Source organism: Eschrichtius robustus, chromosome 10 (genome assembly GCF_028021215.1).
Source record: "Eschrichtius robustus isolate mEscRob2 chromosome 10, mEscRob2.pri, whole genome shotgun sequence".
Taxonomy (NCBI): Eukaryota; Metazoa; Chordata; class Mammalia; order Artiodactyla; family Eschrichtiidae; genus Eschrichtius; species Eschrichtius robustus.
Genome location: NC_090833.1, coordinates 111858258 through 111872583, shown reverse-complemented (window position 1 = coordinate 111872583; position 14326 = coordinate 111858258). Strand labels below are relative to the sequence as shown.

General features: G+C 45.6%; 1 protein-coding gene across 2 annotated transcripts in view; it reads right to left on the bottom strand.

The window, feature by feature from the left end:
- The window catches only part of GATA4 (GATA binding protein 4), a 47297-nt gene extending 33243 nt beyond the window's left edge, over positions 1–14054 (bottom strand). For both annotated transcript variants that reach the window (XM_068552585.1, XM_068552587.1), the window contains exon 1: positions 13439–14054. In XM_068552585.1, coding sequence (XP_068408686.1) covers positions 13439–14054 — 616 coding nt within the window. The remainder of the gene's footprint in view (positions 1–13438) is intronic.
- Between the last annotated feature and the right edge of the window lie 272 nt (positions 14055–14326).

Sequence of the window (14326 nt, the reverse complement as noted above, 5' to 3'; positions counted from 1 at the left end):
AACTGAAATGATACTGAAGAATTGTTAAAATGGTCAATTTTATGTTGTGTAAATTTTACGACAGTTAAAAAAAAGGATGCATAAAGGGAAGTGAAAGCCTTTCAGTCCTAAATTTGAATTGGAAGTATTAGCATCCACACATGATGTATTTTATCTTATCTTCAGGTGGACGGGGGAAGTATTTCCTAACTCTCTATACTGAATGACTAACCCAACAGCAAAAAGCACAACTAGCAGAGCCAACTCTAAGACTGGTGTCCAAATACCATTTCTCACTAAAAGGAGTCAGGGTTTCTTGGAGAGATAGCCAAACCCAGGTCTGGGAGGAGAAAACGCATAAGCGCTTGGAACATTTTGTAGTATGGAAAGCAGGAAAGGATCAAACCAAGATTTTGTCAAAAGAACTCAGGAGCCAATTTGGACAAGTTTCCACTGGCAAAAGATGGGACAATGTGAACATCAATCAGGGTAATAAGGACATGGAATAAAACACATCATATCTGTTTAAACCCATGAGTTCTTAATGATACTAAAAAGTTTTTATTTCACTGGTAATCTTGGAAGGATGGTAGGGAACTAATTCATTATTTTGAACACTGAAAAGTAAAGTGAAAGAAGCAAGCATTTATCCTGCCTTTCCTATACAAACTGTATCTCAGGGTAACCAAATATTTGATAAACGAAAAGAAAAATTTTTTTACTGTTATAGACGTATTTCAGCTAATAAATGAAGAAGGAATGAGAGCATTAGAATGCGACCGTTTGCAACCCCTGATGAAATAACAGATCTAGGCAATGACCGTCAATGGCCGCTGAACATTACCTAGCCTATTTTTCCAATCACAGATTTACACGAAAAACAGGGGACAGAGGAACATGTTAAATGAGGGGAATGCAATCAACAAAATCCAGGCTGTGGGAAACCTACAGGAGAAGCCTAGTTTCTTTAGCAAACATATTCCAGGAAAAAGAAGAGAGAGTAAAAGGGGAACTATGGGTTAAAAGAAACTTAAGAGACATCAACGTATGGACCTTATTAGATCCCGATTTGAACAAATTGTTAAAGAAAATTAGACAAATGGGAAATATGAACACCGATTGGATATTTAATGATATTAAGGAGTGGTGGTTAACTGTATCAGAGTGATACTGGTCTTGGGGCTATATTTTTTTTTAAAAGTGTCCTTATATCTTTTAGAGATACAGACAGAAGTATTTAGAGGTAAAATGATAAGTTGTCTGGAACTTCCTTCAAAATAACCTAGTGTAGGGGAATGCGGGGGGCGGGGGGGTGGACACAGATGAAATACAGCTGGCCGAGAGTTGACATTTGTTGAAGCTGGGGGATGAGTAGACACTCTCTACTTTTGCATATGTTTGAAATTTAACATATTCTTTTTTTTTTTAATTGTGGCACACGGGCTTAGTTGCTCCGTGGCATGTGGGATCTTCCCGGACCAGGGCTCAAACCCATGTCCCCTGCATTGGCAGACGGATTCTCAACCACTGCACCACCAGGGAAGCCCGAAATTTAACATATTCTTAAAAACTTGTTTAAAAGGCAGGAATTGAACTTAAAGTCTTCATCTTCACTTCTAACCCTCCTGGGAGGTAGGTGCTGTGGCATCTGGCTTTGCACACCTGCATAAACAGTATCTTCCCCTGTAATTATCCGTATTCCTTTTCAGGCCACTCCTGGCCCTTTACACCTCACCTTTACGGGCAGAATCACTGAGAAGAAGAGGGTGGGACCCCACCTCTGAGGTCAGATCAGCCACGTCCCCATCCTTCCCAGGGTAGGGATCTGGTCTGGGAACTAGAATCAGCCTGGATTTCTGCCCCTTCTTCTACCTCAGCCTGGACACAAGCCGCCCAGCCTCACTGTGCCCTACTGCTAAAGCACGCACAGACACACAGCTCCTGCACAACATCTTCACAGCGTGTCTCTTCCTTTCCATCAGACATCTTTCTCTAAGTGGGAACAGGTGCAGAAATGCAGCGGGAAGGCGGTCATCACCTTGCAAGAGCGAGGCAAAAGCAAAACAAACAAGAGCCACAATTTTTAGCCTTTCTATACTATAACCAAAATGATATATCCAAAACGCTACTTGAATCCTGCCCCTCCACCGTCTAAGTCTTCTCTTCCCGAGGCCAAGTCCGAACTCTCCAGATGCCTCTGCTTGCTGCATGGCCCCCTCACCCCGCCCCCCGACACTGCAGAATAGCCAACTCAAGAGATGTCCTCAGCTTACCATGTCCTTCCTCCCATGCAGCGAACTCCTAACCATCGTTTCAGACTCCCTATAGGAGCTCACTCCTCCAGGAAGGCTGGTCTCTGTCGGTGTGGCATCCTAGACTCACGTGGAACCCAGATTTACCCCGCTATAGCCCTCCATACACTCAGACTCTCACTTTTTTTTTACCTCCCCTGTCAGACTGTAAGCTCCTGGGATGCAGAGACCACCTTGTTCGTTTTCGATCTCCAAAGCCTAACAAGTGCTCAGCTCACAGGAAGCAGGAAAAAAATACGTGTTGGCTGGTTGGCTGATGAGGCAAATGACGTGTCTGGTACCGGTGTTTGTAACAGAGCTCTACCCTCTGTGGATCTCCACGGCCTGCAGGGACCTTAGACACTGAATGGGTTTAGTTAATAACAGAAAAACAAAACCAAAGGAACCACAAACTGAGACCAACTCTGAGGTCACTTAACCCATGGTTTCCCACCATTGTTTTTACATTTTAGTAGTTAATTAAGTATTTTATAAGAAAAAATAAAATTAGCCCATCAAACTTGAAATTTCACAGATACTATTGCTTAAAATGAGGCAGGTAGCCATGGAAACCTGCTCTACACAGACTGCATGAAGTCAAGTGGATGCCAGGCAAGCTCAGGAAGGTGACATGTTACTATGGTAGCTTTGCTGTAACAGCCAGCATGAACTATTGTCATGGGCACTGCCATCAGACCCTGGATTTTATTTATTTATTTATTTATTTATTTCCACTGTGGGCCTTGAGGGATCTTAGTTCCCTGACCAGCGATTGAACCTGGGCCCACGGCAGTGAAAGCGCGGAGTCCTAAACACTGGACCGCCAGGGAATTCCCAGACCCTGGATTTTAAATACCCCTTCTCACTATTTCTGTGCCTGGCCTGATTTCTTAACCTTACCAGGGCAGATACTCAAGCTCAGAGGGGCTTCGTAAGTTGTCCAAAGTCACACAGCAGGAAGATTAGAGCAGGGGACAGGATCCCAGGGACCCTCGGTGCTGGACTGATACTGATTCACCTCGTTGACCTCCCCTTCTAAAAAGTGGGTTGAAAGCTACTTGCTCACATTTCCCAACAAATCAGAGCCTCACAAATCAACACATTCTGCAGCTGGTTACCTCACTTCAAGGGGGCAACCACTTTAAACTTATAAATATGCTCTAGCCTTAAAATGGCTAAACATAACATACTGTAAGATTGAAAAACTATGCTTTTACACACAACGCTCCCATTTGATTGGCTATTTATTACTGGCAGTTCTTTCGGTCAATTTCCCAGTTTTGCTCTATTTAAGAGACCAGTCTCCAGAAGCCAGTCTGGGTCACCAATCTTATAAAAAACTTTCTTCAGTGCTGAAATAACTAAACAGTAACTTTTATGACTGCTTAAATATATAGATATACACATGCCTGTATATGTATGGTAACTAAGAAGCCAAGGATTAATGCCTAACAGTGGTTATCTTTGGATGGTAAGATTACAAATTCTGTGCATTGGTTTATATGGGTTTTTCCATTTCTCCATAGTAAATATACATTGAGTTTAATAAAAGAAAAATAATTAAGTTTTACTGATACTATCTGAAAAAAAAAACTGTTTGTTTTTCTGAAGCCATCTTTGACCTGGAAAACATTCTCTTTTTTCAAATAAGCAGTATTTTCCTATTAAGTGTACACTGTGAGAACCACATTCTTTATTTCGGGTCAAGTTAAGTTCTCTCTATATGCTAGCGAAAGGTTTTATTTGTTGTTTGTTTTCCCCCGCCTACTCAATTTTGATGGGTAACCTGTATTATTGCCTCTCTTTGCCTGGTTTGATTTATGATCTTGGAAGTCAGGTCATTCTCTGCTAGGTCGAAGAAAGAAAGAAAGAAAAAAAAAAAAAAGAGGTTTCCCCACCTAATACCTGATAAAATATCTGAAAAGGTCATTGCAGACCTTGACAGAAACACATACAATTTCAACCCAATCTGATAAAACAGCAACTAGAAAACTTTTATCAGAAGAAAATGTAACTTGCCATTTCCCAGCTCAGTTGACTGAACTTTTTTTTATCTGAAATGACAGACATCATAAGATAGGAAAAGCTGCAGATAAGAAGCCAAATTGAGTTGTCTTGAATCAGATCCGATTGTCTGCCTGGGTTCAAACTCCCACACCTGCTCTGAATGTGTCAATGAGAGTCTCTTGGCATGGTCCCGGAGGGGTTTGGAAACATTGCAAAAGTGGTGAACTTTGAGACTTCAGCGTTTATTCTGCGATTATAATTAACCTGCTCACCAGTTGCTATCGATCAATACTGAATGGAGCTGATAAAGTTTGACTGGATTTCTAGAAGTAGAAATGGAGATATAAGCTAGGAAGAAAAAAAGGAAGATTAAAAAAATACTTTAAGGATTTAATTCAATTTTAAGAAGCAAAACTGGATCTGTGACTGACGAATCCCAAAGCCTGTGGCTTAATAATCCTCAAAACTTCCCACCGTATTCTGGTGGTAACTCCTTGATTTCTCATCCTCCAAAAGAAAGTCCATCTATGATGATTCAACACAGAGTGAAAGACATCCTCACGTTCATTCCATTTGCAGAGGGTGAACCACATGGCATGGCTTACCTGTCTGCATTATATTCCTCCTTTGGCAAAAAAAAAAAAAAAAACAAAAAAAGATATTTAAAGACATGAAGGCAATTTGGGGGCTCCTGCAAAGTACTGAAGGCCAGAAAACCAAATTCCCTTCATTCAGATAAGAGGCTTAAATATCCTGGCTCAGTTCTGATTACAGAGTAGCAATAGATAAAACCCTAGGCCCCCTGCCAGAAACGAGAAAGCTTCCACTCATGGCTTCTGTGATCAGCTCAGACCAATTCCATGGGCTCTTCCAGCCTGGGGTTTTATCCACTGTCTTGATCCATGCCCCTATTCTCATCTTCATTAAAAAATATAATCGCTGTGATTCCTCTCCTCCTTTCTCAGCTCCGACCTTCGGAGAAAAGGGAATACGGAGAAGATGGTTCTAGTTTCCTTAAGAAAAGGGACTTTTGAGAGAGCCACACGGCTTTGCTCTTCTCCTGCAGCCAACAGTCCCCCCAGAGGAAGAAGAATCTTCTAGTTTGGAGGGTCTGAATTCTGGGCAACCTCTCTTTAATTCTCCGCACACCCACGTCAGGATGCTGAAAGGAAGCTTGTGTGAGGCAGGGATTCCTGGCATTGCAAGTTCTGCAGTATCAGAATGAGATGGAGAGACATTGGTGGGAAACAGGACAACACAGAAGAGAAACCACACTGGGGAGAGGGAGCAGGTAGTGAGCAAAGTAATAGAAACTCCTGAAGTTTACTTGAGTCCTTCAAACACCACGTACCTCCTGGATCTGAAGAGTGGAGGGCCCTTAAGCTTGGCAAATGCAAAGTGTGGCAAACAGGGAAAAAGCATGGTCCTGGAAGTGGGACTTACCTGGGTTCTAAGCCAGAGCTGTTGTTTACTACCAGCAGGAATTGGGGCAGATTAATCATTCTGAGCATCAGTTTCCTCTTCTGCAAAATGGAGATCACAATATCTAATTCTCAAGAAGGACTTAAAAGTTCCTGTTACCTGACAACTTCCTCATTGACCCTTGAGAAAGGATCCAACTTACTTGCATGTATGCACAGTACACAATACATATATATATATGTGTGTGTGTGTATATATACATATATATATGCATATATGGTACAAGATATAGGTTCCTATCCCTAAAAAGTTGAAAGTTGTTAGTTGGTTTCCAAACATTAATGTACCCAAACTTGTAAACTTATTTTGTATAAATTAAAACAAGTCAGAGGTTATTCCTAGTATAACCCCACTCATATTATCTTCCCTTACCTTCTTTAGAAGGAGACAAAAGAGTAGCTCTATAGTAGCCAATAAAACGTTTAAATAATCCTCCCTGCAGTGTGTTACATGAGACCATGTCATGGGCCACAGAAGGTCAATATAACAGAGTGATACTCATTCCCAACCCATGAGAGAGCCTTATCAACTGCACCTCATGCAGGATTGTAGGTCGGAGAAGTCACCAGCAGACAAATACTTTCAGATGTCAAAAAGGCCCCTTCAAGATCTTAAAACAGCAGCAGCCCTGGACCTGCAAGAACTGCCCACTTCTAGAGCGAGGCAATGGAAAAACCAGTGGTCCTTCCTCTTTCTTATGCAAACAGAAGCAGCAACGTGTGCAACCTGCTTCAGCTCTAAATTCAGTACAACTCAAAGGTCTTAAAAGGACAGGTTGAAAAGAATTGGTTAAAAGACTTACCTTGCTTCGGGAGAAGGTAATTTGGTTTTCTAACACAATCCCATCACTGTCCTAGGTTAGTGGTTTTCCATTCTGGCCCCAATATAACCTGAGGGAGAAGTGCCCACACCAGGAAAGGTCACCAGTGTATGTGCCCACGAGGGGATCTTAGGAAGTCATGTCAGTGGGGTTGGGTTCGGGGAGGGGGGGGGGACATCTGACAACTGCGGACGGAGATCTGCTCCCAGAAGGCATTACTGAGAGTAGGATAAGGGTTTTTTGACCCCTCAGTAAAGGAATCTCCTGTTGGATAAGCAAAAATCAAAAGCCGAATTCAGTAAATAACAATTTATGTTTTAAAGTACTTTTCCTGTACATCCATAAACTCTAAATATAGAACTCTTTTTTTTTAAAAGGCGGGAGACTTTCAGGAAGTTAATTCATGAATACTTATGTCTTTTTAAAAATTTAATTGGTTTAATGTTTTTTTAATTGGTAATATAGTCATATGGCTCAAAATTAAAAAGGTTCCATTTGTACACCCATGTCCACAGCAGCACTATTCACAAGTCAAGAGGAGGAAACAACTCAAGTGTCCATGACGGATGAATAAACAAAATGTAGTACACACATACAATGGAACATTATTCAGCATTAAAAAGGAAGAAGTCATATCACAGGCTACAACATGGGTGAACCTGGAGGACATTGTGCTAAGTGAAATTAGGCAGTCACAAAGAGATGAGTACGGCATGATTTCCACTTATATGAGGGATCTAAAGTAGTCACATTCATAGAGACAGATCTGAAGTAGTCAGATTGAGCTTCCCTGGTGGCGCAGTGGTTAAGAATCTGCCTGCCAGTGCAGGAGACACGGGTTCGAGCCCTGGTCCGGGAAGATCCCACATGCCGCGGAGCAACTAAGCCTGCGAGCCACAACTACTGAGCCTGCGCTCTAGAGCCCGCAAACCACAACTACTGAAGCCCGCGCGCCTAGAGCCCGTGCTCCGCAACAAGAGAAGCCACCGCAATGAGAAGCCCCGCGCACCGCAACGAAGAGTAGTCCCCGCTCGCCACAACTAGAGAAAAGCCCGTGCGCAGCAACGAAGACCCAATGCAGCCAAAAATAAATGAATAAATAAACTTATTTAAAAAAATAATAAAGTAGTCAGATTCATAGAGACAGAACGGCAGTTACCAAGGGCTGGGGGAGGGTGACGTTTGGAGTGTTGTTTAATGGGTATAGACTTTCAGTTTTGCAAGACAAAAAAATTCTGAAAATCTGTTTCACAAGAACGTAAACAACAACTTAACACTACTGAACTGTACACTTAAAAATTAAGGCAGTAAAAACAAAACAAAGTAAATCTTAACTTTAACCTCCCTGTATTTTAAATGTATTTTCTTGTTATCTAATGGATTAATAAAGAAGCACAGAAAGGACAATGAAAAATGGTTAAGGTGGTTAAAAATTCAAAAAGTTCCAAGGCATAGATGGTGAAAGTCCTTTTCTCACCCTTTCCCCTCACTTCTCCAGTTATTCCCGACAGGCAATCAATGCTACAAATTCCTTGTGAATATTTCCAGAGAGAAATTAAATATTTCCAAATGCATATAATCTTTTCTTCTCTTTTTTTACACAAATACAGTGCTACACACACATCCTGCACTTATAAATGTCTTGAAGAGGATACCATACCATTACATAATGAACTTCCTAATTTTTTATGCTGGCAAGATATCATATTGTTTGTACGTACCATGTGAACACAAACAGTCCCCTAATGCGCATATAGATTATTTCCAATTTTGGTCGGAATAATTATTTCCAACGACACAACAGTGCTGCAACTAACATGTGCCCATAGAATATATTCTATATTTGTAGAATAAATTCCTTGAAGTTAAATTTCTAGGTCAAGGGTATCAACTCTGTAATTTGTCAGATATCACAAAGGGCTCTCCATAAAGGTTGTACCAATTTACACTCCCATCCACAGGTATCAGAGTTCCTGTTTCCCCACACCTCGGAGTATGTTTGTTTTCTTAGCTCGTTTAAGTAAAAAAAAAAAAAAAAAAGGGGGAGGGATACTGAAGAAAGTGTTATCTAAAGCTGTCTCCTGTGCATCATTTCACCTGAGCGCTTAGAAAGTACCTAACAAATGTGGCTTGACCTTTCAATGGGACACCCCTGGGCAGGTGACAGATCTCACTAGAAGCAGTGACATATCCCTGGCTACGCCCCCCTCCCCAGCCACACACACACCTTCCCCATTTAAATGGTTCTCAGGGCAACACCACAGACCAGTCCCAGCTCTGACTGACCTGCTCAGGGTGGTAATGGAAAGTTAAACAACTTTGGTTTCTCAAAGACTGACGAATCATTCTCTAGCCAAACAAGCTACCTACAATGAGTTGATCTCACAAAGTTCCCTGCATAAATGCACTGGCTCTGAAAGCTAGTGGCTTAATTGATAAGCAGTCCCCAAAAGATCCAGAAAACACTTCAGAGTTTTCCACCAACCTATACCATAAACAAACTCTTAGAACACTGTGAATGAGACAAAGCTTTCAAAGAAACCATTTGGCTAACACTGAGTGATATACATGCATTTCGTTGTGTTATTTTTTTTTAATCAACCCTTAAAATGATTCAAAATTGTTGCACTCCTTTGAAAATATAACTGCTTGTTCTTCTATTACACAAAAGAATTGTTATTCCATCATAAACTATATTTTCATAGCTTTTCCAGTAACATCTACCACAATGTTATTTTCTTTAAGGCATATTCTCATATAATTTCCAGTTTCCTTTTCAGCCTTAAGTATTTACAAGCATTAATTGGTACAAAAATCAACTTTATTGTGGTGTAATGTACACACAATAAAACACTCCTATTTTAATAGTATACGTCCATGAGTTCTGACAAATGGATATGCCTACATTAACAACTGTGATTGTGATCTCTAAGAGGAGACAGCTATATCATCCCGCCACAGCTAACTCACAGGCACACCAACGCAGACCCGAGCCCTTGAAATGCAAGAGTCCCCAGCACAGCTCCACTGGCAGATGGCCACGCGGTGTCTCCTTAAGCACTTTCAGTGCCCAGGGGTTCATGAATAAGACAAGCCATAGCCCACATTCCATTTCAACAACTACAATCCTGTGTGCAAAAGTGTTCTTCTCAAACCTAATATCTGCTCACTTAGAGCAACACAAAGTTAAGAGGACATAGACTTTTGCCTTTTAGATATTTATACACAGACACTCTCTCCCTCTCTTACCCACCCTGGGACTTCTCCAACGGAAACTGCTCCAGTGGTTTCCCAAGGCTTCAGGAACCTTCTCCCATCCGGCTCACTCCTCCCCAGAGCCCTCCGGTGGGTCTCTTCGTGGGTCTCTTCAGCAGCCGTGGTGTGTGGTTTGACCTGGGCAGAGGACTGCAGCAACTCCCTCCGGGATCTCCACTGAAATATTTGCTCAGTGCCCGGCATGTGCCAGGCACTTACACATGAGTGAGACTCTGTACCTGGTCTCGGTAAGGTCACATAATTCCATCAGTGCAGCCTAATTCATGAACTCAATGGTTGTGTCAGGGCTCATATTCAACTTGGAATGAATTAAAGTTTATATACATGGCAGTCAAGGCAGAGTCATTCCTTCCACCCTAAGTCCAGAGCTCTACAGACGCCCCTGTTTGCTTTTATTGCTTTGCTTTTTGCCTTACTCCAATAACCAACAAAAGAACTCTGGCAAGATATGAACTACTATTAATACTAACGCTTAATACTTCATAGAGAAATAAAGGTGGTCTCTTCTTTCTCCTCTTTGAAATTAAAGACAGTTTCTGAGTGAAGAATGAGTTAGTCTGTGTGGTTTCAACTGTGGTGATAAATACATCATTTAAACAAAGCCAAGCTGGGTTCTATTATTTCATGGTACCAGACAGTGTGACAGTAAACGAGGGCATGCATTTTCTTTCGTTCTTTTTTTTTTTTTTCTTTCCAAATTGCAGGTACTCTTCCTGACAAACTTCTATTTACCCTTCAACACCAAGTGCAGATGGCACCACTTAGGTGAAGACTTCCAGATTCCTAGACAGAGGGAGGTACACCTCTGTCCTCTCTCCTCTGCTCTCAGCTCATGGCCATAGCCCATTGCTGGGTCACTCACCTGCCTTCAAGTCTGCTTAGGGTGACCAATTATCCCCGTTTGTTGGGGGCCTGTCCTAGGTTTAGCACTAAAAATCCCCAATCCTAAAAAGCTCCTCAGTCTTGAGAAAATCAGAAAAACTGGTCACTCTGCATGATAGTGACTATTTACTCAAATAGCCATCATTTATGTGCCAAAGCCAAGACCTTCACAAACGCTACCTTATTTTTCTAATTTAAAACAACACTAAAAGTAGTTACAACCATCCCATTTTACAGGAAAAGAGAGGAGACTGAGAGAGGTAAGTACCTTGCCCGAGATCACAGGGGCACCCGAAATTGAATCTAGGTTTGCCTTTGTCATACCTCCACCCTGTACTGCCATCTTAGGACCCGGTGGCAACTCCACACAGCAAGCTCTCAATAAACACCACGGACTCAGTAATCACTCGTCATCATCCTTCCGTCACTCAGCATCAGTTAACATGTCAGCGATGGCCCTCCATAAAGCTGCCAGGCATTAACAGGAGGATCCATGTGATAGGAGGAACATATAAAAAGCACATGTACATATGCTGCTTTTAACTGGCTGTTATGCAAGTGCCACCTGCGGAACACGCTGGAGATGTGAATGCCAACAAATTCAACATGCCTCCTGTCCCCTCACGTAGGTAATGTGGAACCATTCATCACCTGACCACTTAAAACACTTGGCTGTGTACAGAAGAGAAAATCCAACTGCTTGGCCGGACCCCAGGCCTGTCTTCAGGTGGGACTTCCTGAAGTAGTGGGGACAGAGCACAGCGCACCCGGAAGACAGGCCACACTTGTCAGCAAGGGGGCCCTCCTTAAAGGTCGGCTTGCCATCTGTTGACACTGGAGTGTGGGAAACATTACTTACTTCAACACCCTCCGGCCTGCTATGGGTTACATTTGAGAATCTAAATACTCACTGTGTGCACTCCTCACGCAGTATCTTTTTTTTTTTTTTTTTTTTTTTTTTACATTGTTGTGGCTGTAACTCTCATGACCACAAAGAGTCCTCCCCCCCATCTTTGGATTTCAGACTTCTCTTTTTGCCCTAACCGGGCACCAAATTCTCAGTCCAGGATCACAAGGGTTAGGAAGCAACCTCCCGACCCCACCCCACCCCCAAGTTCGAAGAAGTGAAACTGCGTGGACCATTCCTCGCTATTTTAAAATGGGAGTTCTAGAGACAACTCAGGAGAGTTCTGAGAACGCGCGGCCTGAGGGGCCCACGCCCAGCACGCCCACCTCGAGCTGCCATTGTATGGAGATGCAGCCCAGCTATCTCTCAAGGTCCTCCCGAGAGTCTCCGGAGCCTGGGGAGGGGCGGGCCCTCCTCTCTGGGGGTGCCGTCTGGCTCCCCCGTGACGGGGAGGGGAAAACTGGGAGCCACAGCCCCAAGCCCCGGCGCCACATCCACGGTTAATCAGTTTACCTGAGATGTGTATTTGGGCGGACACCCCTGGGGATCTTCCCCAGGCCACCCAGGGTCTGAGGATAAATTAAAAGCTCTTCAAAGCCTGAACCCTTCTCGGAGCCAGCCCAAGACTGGAAACCTGGGGGAGGAACAGGCTTTACTCTTCAAAGTGTAGAACAAATGCGAAAGGATTTAGCACTTAGTAGGTAGTCAGTAAATGTTAACTTTGTTGCTCAAGTCTGGGCTTCCCCTCCCCTACAGGAGTCGTCTCCATCCAAGCCGGATCCCGTCCCTTCCTGAAATTCCACAGGACCAGAGGTCATTTGCATTTTGAACTAGCGTTGCCACTTCCTTTCTCTCTCAGCCTGAAGCGCCGAAGCCCTGCCTCGGACTTCATTTTGTTCATCTGTAAATGGGAGCAAGGGGCACACGTTTGACGTCCTTGCCAAGTCTGACATTCAAAGAAGCTATAAAACTGTGCCCATTACGATTGTAATTTCTAACCCCAGCCCTCGGGACCGGACGAGGCTGAACACTTGGACCTGCGGCAAAGTCTCCACTTCCGTCGGGCGTTCTAAAGATGCACCTCTGGGCTCCCCGCGTTCCCGGACACCGACCTGGGGTGCGCTTCCAAAGCAGCCCTGGGCACCTATGCCCCGCCGACCAGCACACGGTCACGACACGCTCTGGCCCCGAGGCACCCACCTGGCACTGATCCCAGGTCAACCCATCTCCATTGGCTAGGGTCCCTCATTTGTTCCCGGTGTGAACTCCCCGACAGGAAAATCTTCTGCCACCCCCGAGGGATCCTCCAACTGGCCCGCCAAATGGCCCAGAAGATCTTGGGCGCAAGCCATGTAATCAGTTCCCTGCAGAGGATTCTGAGCAACGGCCGAGAGGAGTTGGGAGCAGAAACCCGGTGTTCCCAGCGCCGTGCAGCCGGGTCGCCCGGCGGCCTCCGCAGTCACCTACACACGGGCGCTGCCCGGGCGCACGTAGACCCAGACACACCCGACGCCCGGGGCCACCCTGCAGACGTCTCTCCCTTTCAGAAAAGGATCTAGAGGGCAGGCCCGCCCTCACTAAACAGAATCTGGGTTCCGTGGGGCTGTGACCTTCACCGCCACTACCGCCCGCCAGGTTCTGTCTCCCAGTTTGCTTTCCTTGGAAACTCACGTAGCCGCTCTATCCCCTGCCCCCGCCCCCGCATGCCTGTGTAAAATTAAATGTCCCAAACAAGGCTCAGGACTACCTCTGTCCCGGCCCCGGACCGCCCGGGGACGCGCGCTCAGCACTCACCGAGATTGGGGTGTCGGGCCGCAGGGTTGGCCCGGCCGGGCAGGCTGTGCAGAACCGGGCTGTCGAAGGGACCGGCGGAGGCGGCGGCGGCCGCGGCCCAGGACGCGCCCACATCGGCCATGTAGGCGGGGTAGGGGCTGGAGTAGGAGCCCGCGAAGCCGGCTCGCCCGTACTGCTCGCGGCCCGCCAGGCCGGCGCCCGCCGCCCCGCCGCCACTGCTGTAGGCCGCGGCTTCCCGGGCCGCAGCGGCGGCGGCGGCAGCGGCCAGGGACCCGGTGGTGCCCGGGAAGGAGAAGCGCGGCGACACGGGCGGCGGGGTGTAGGCGGCTCCCTCGGCTCCCGCCTGGCTCCAGCCCGGGCTGCCCTGCTGGGTCCCGGGCCCTGCGCCCGACGGCGCGGCCCCTGAGCTGCCGCCCGAGGCGGCCCCGGACACGGTGCCCCCGCCTCCGCCCTGGAGGTAGGACAGGCCGAGCACGGAGGAGGGCACCCGCGGCGTGGGCACGTAGACCGGCGAGGACGCGGCGCCCGCGCCGTGCATGAAGGCGCCCGGGCCGCCCGCCTCGTAGGGCCCCGGAGGGGGACCGTGGTTGGCGGCCATGGCCAGGCTCTGGTACATCGCCACGCGCGCTCGCAGCGTCCGAGTCCTCAGAACAAGGAGCAGTGCGGGGAGAGAAAATAATAATACAAAAATAAAAAGACGACTAATGTACAAGTGAGGGGCTGTCACAAAAATGAAGACCAAAAATCAAAAGTTTAAAAAAAAAAAACAAACGAATCCTTCAAAAATATATACGTATTAAATCCAGCATTGAGCCAAAGACTCTAGGCTCTGGTTTACTCAGGAAAATCCCAAATTGAATTTGCGGTTGTTCCCGGAGGTGGTGGAGG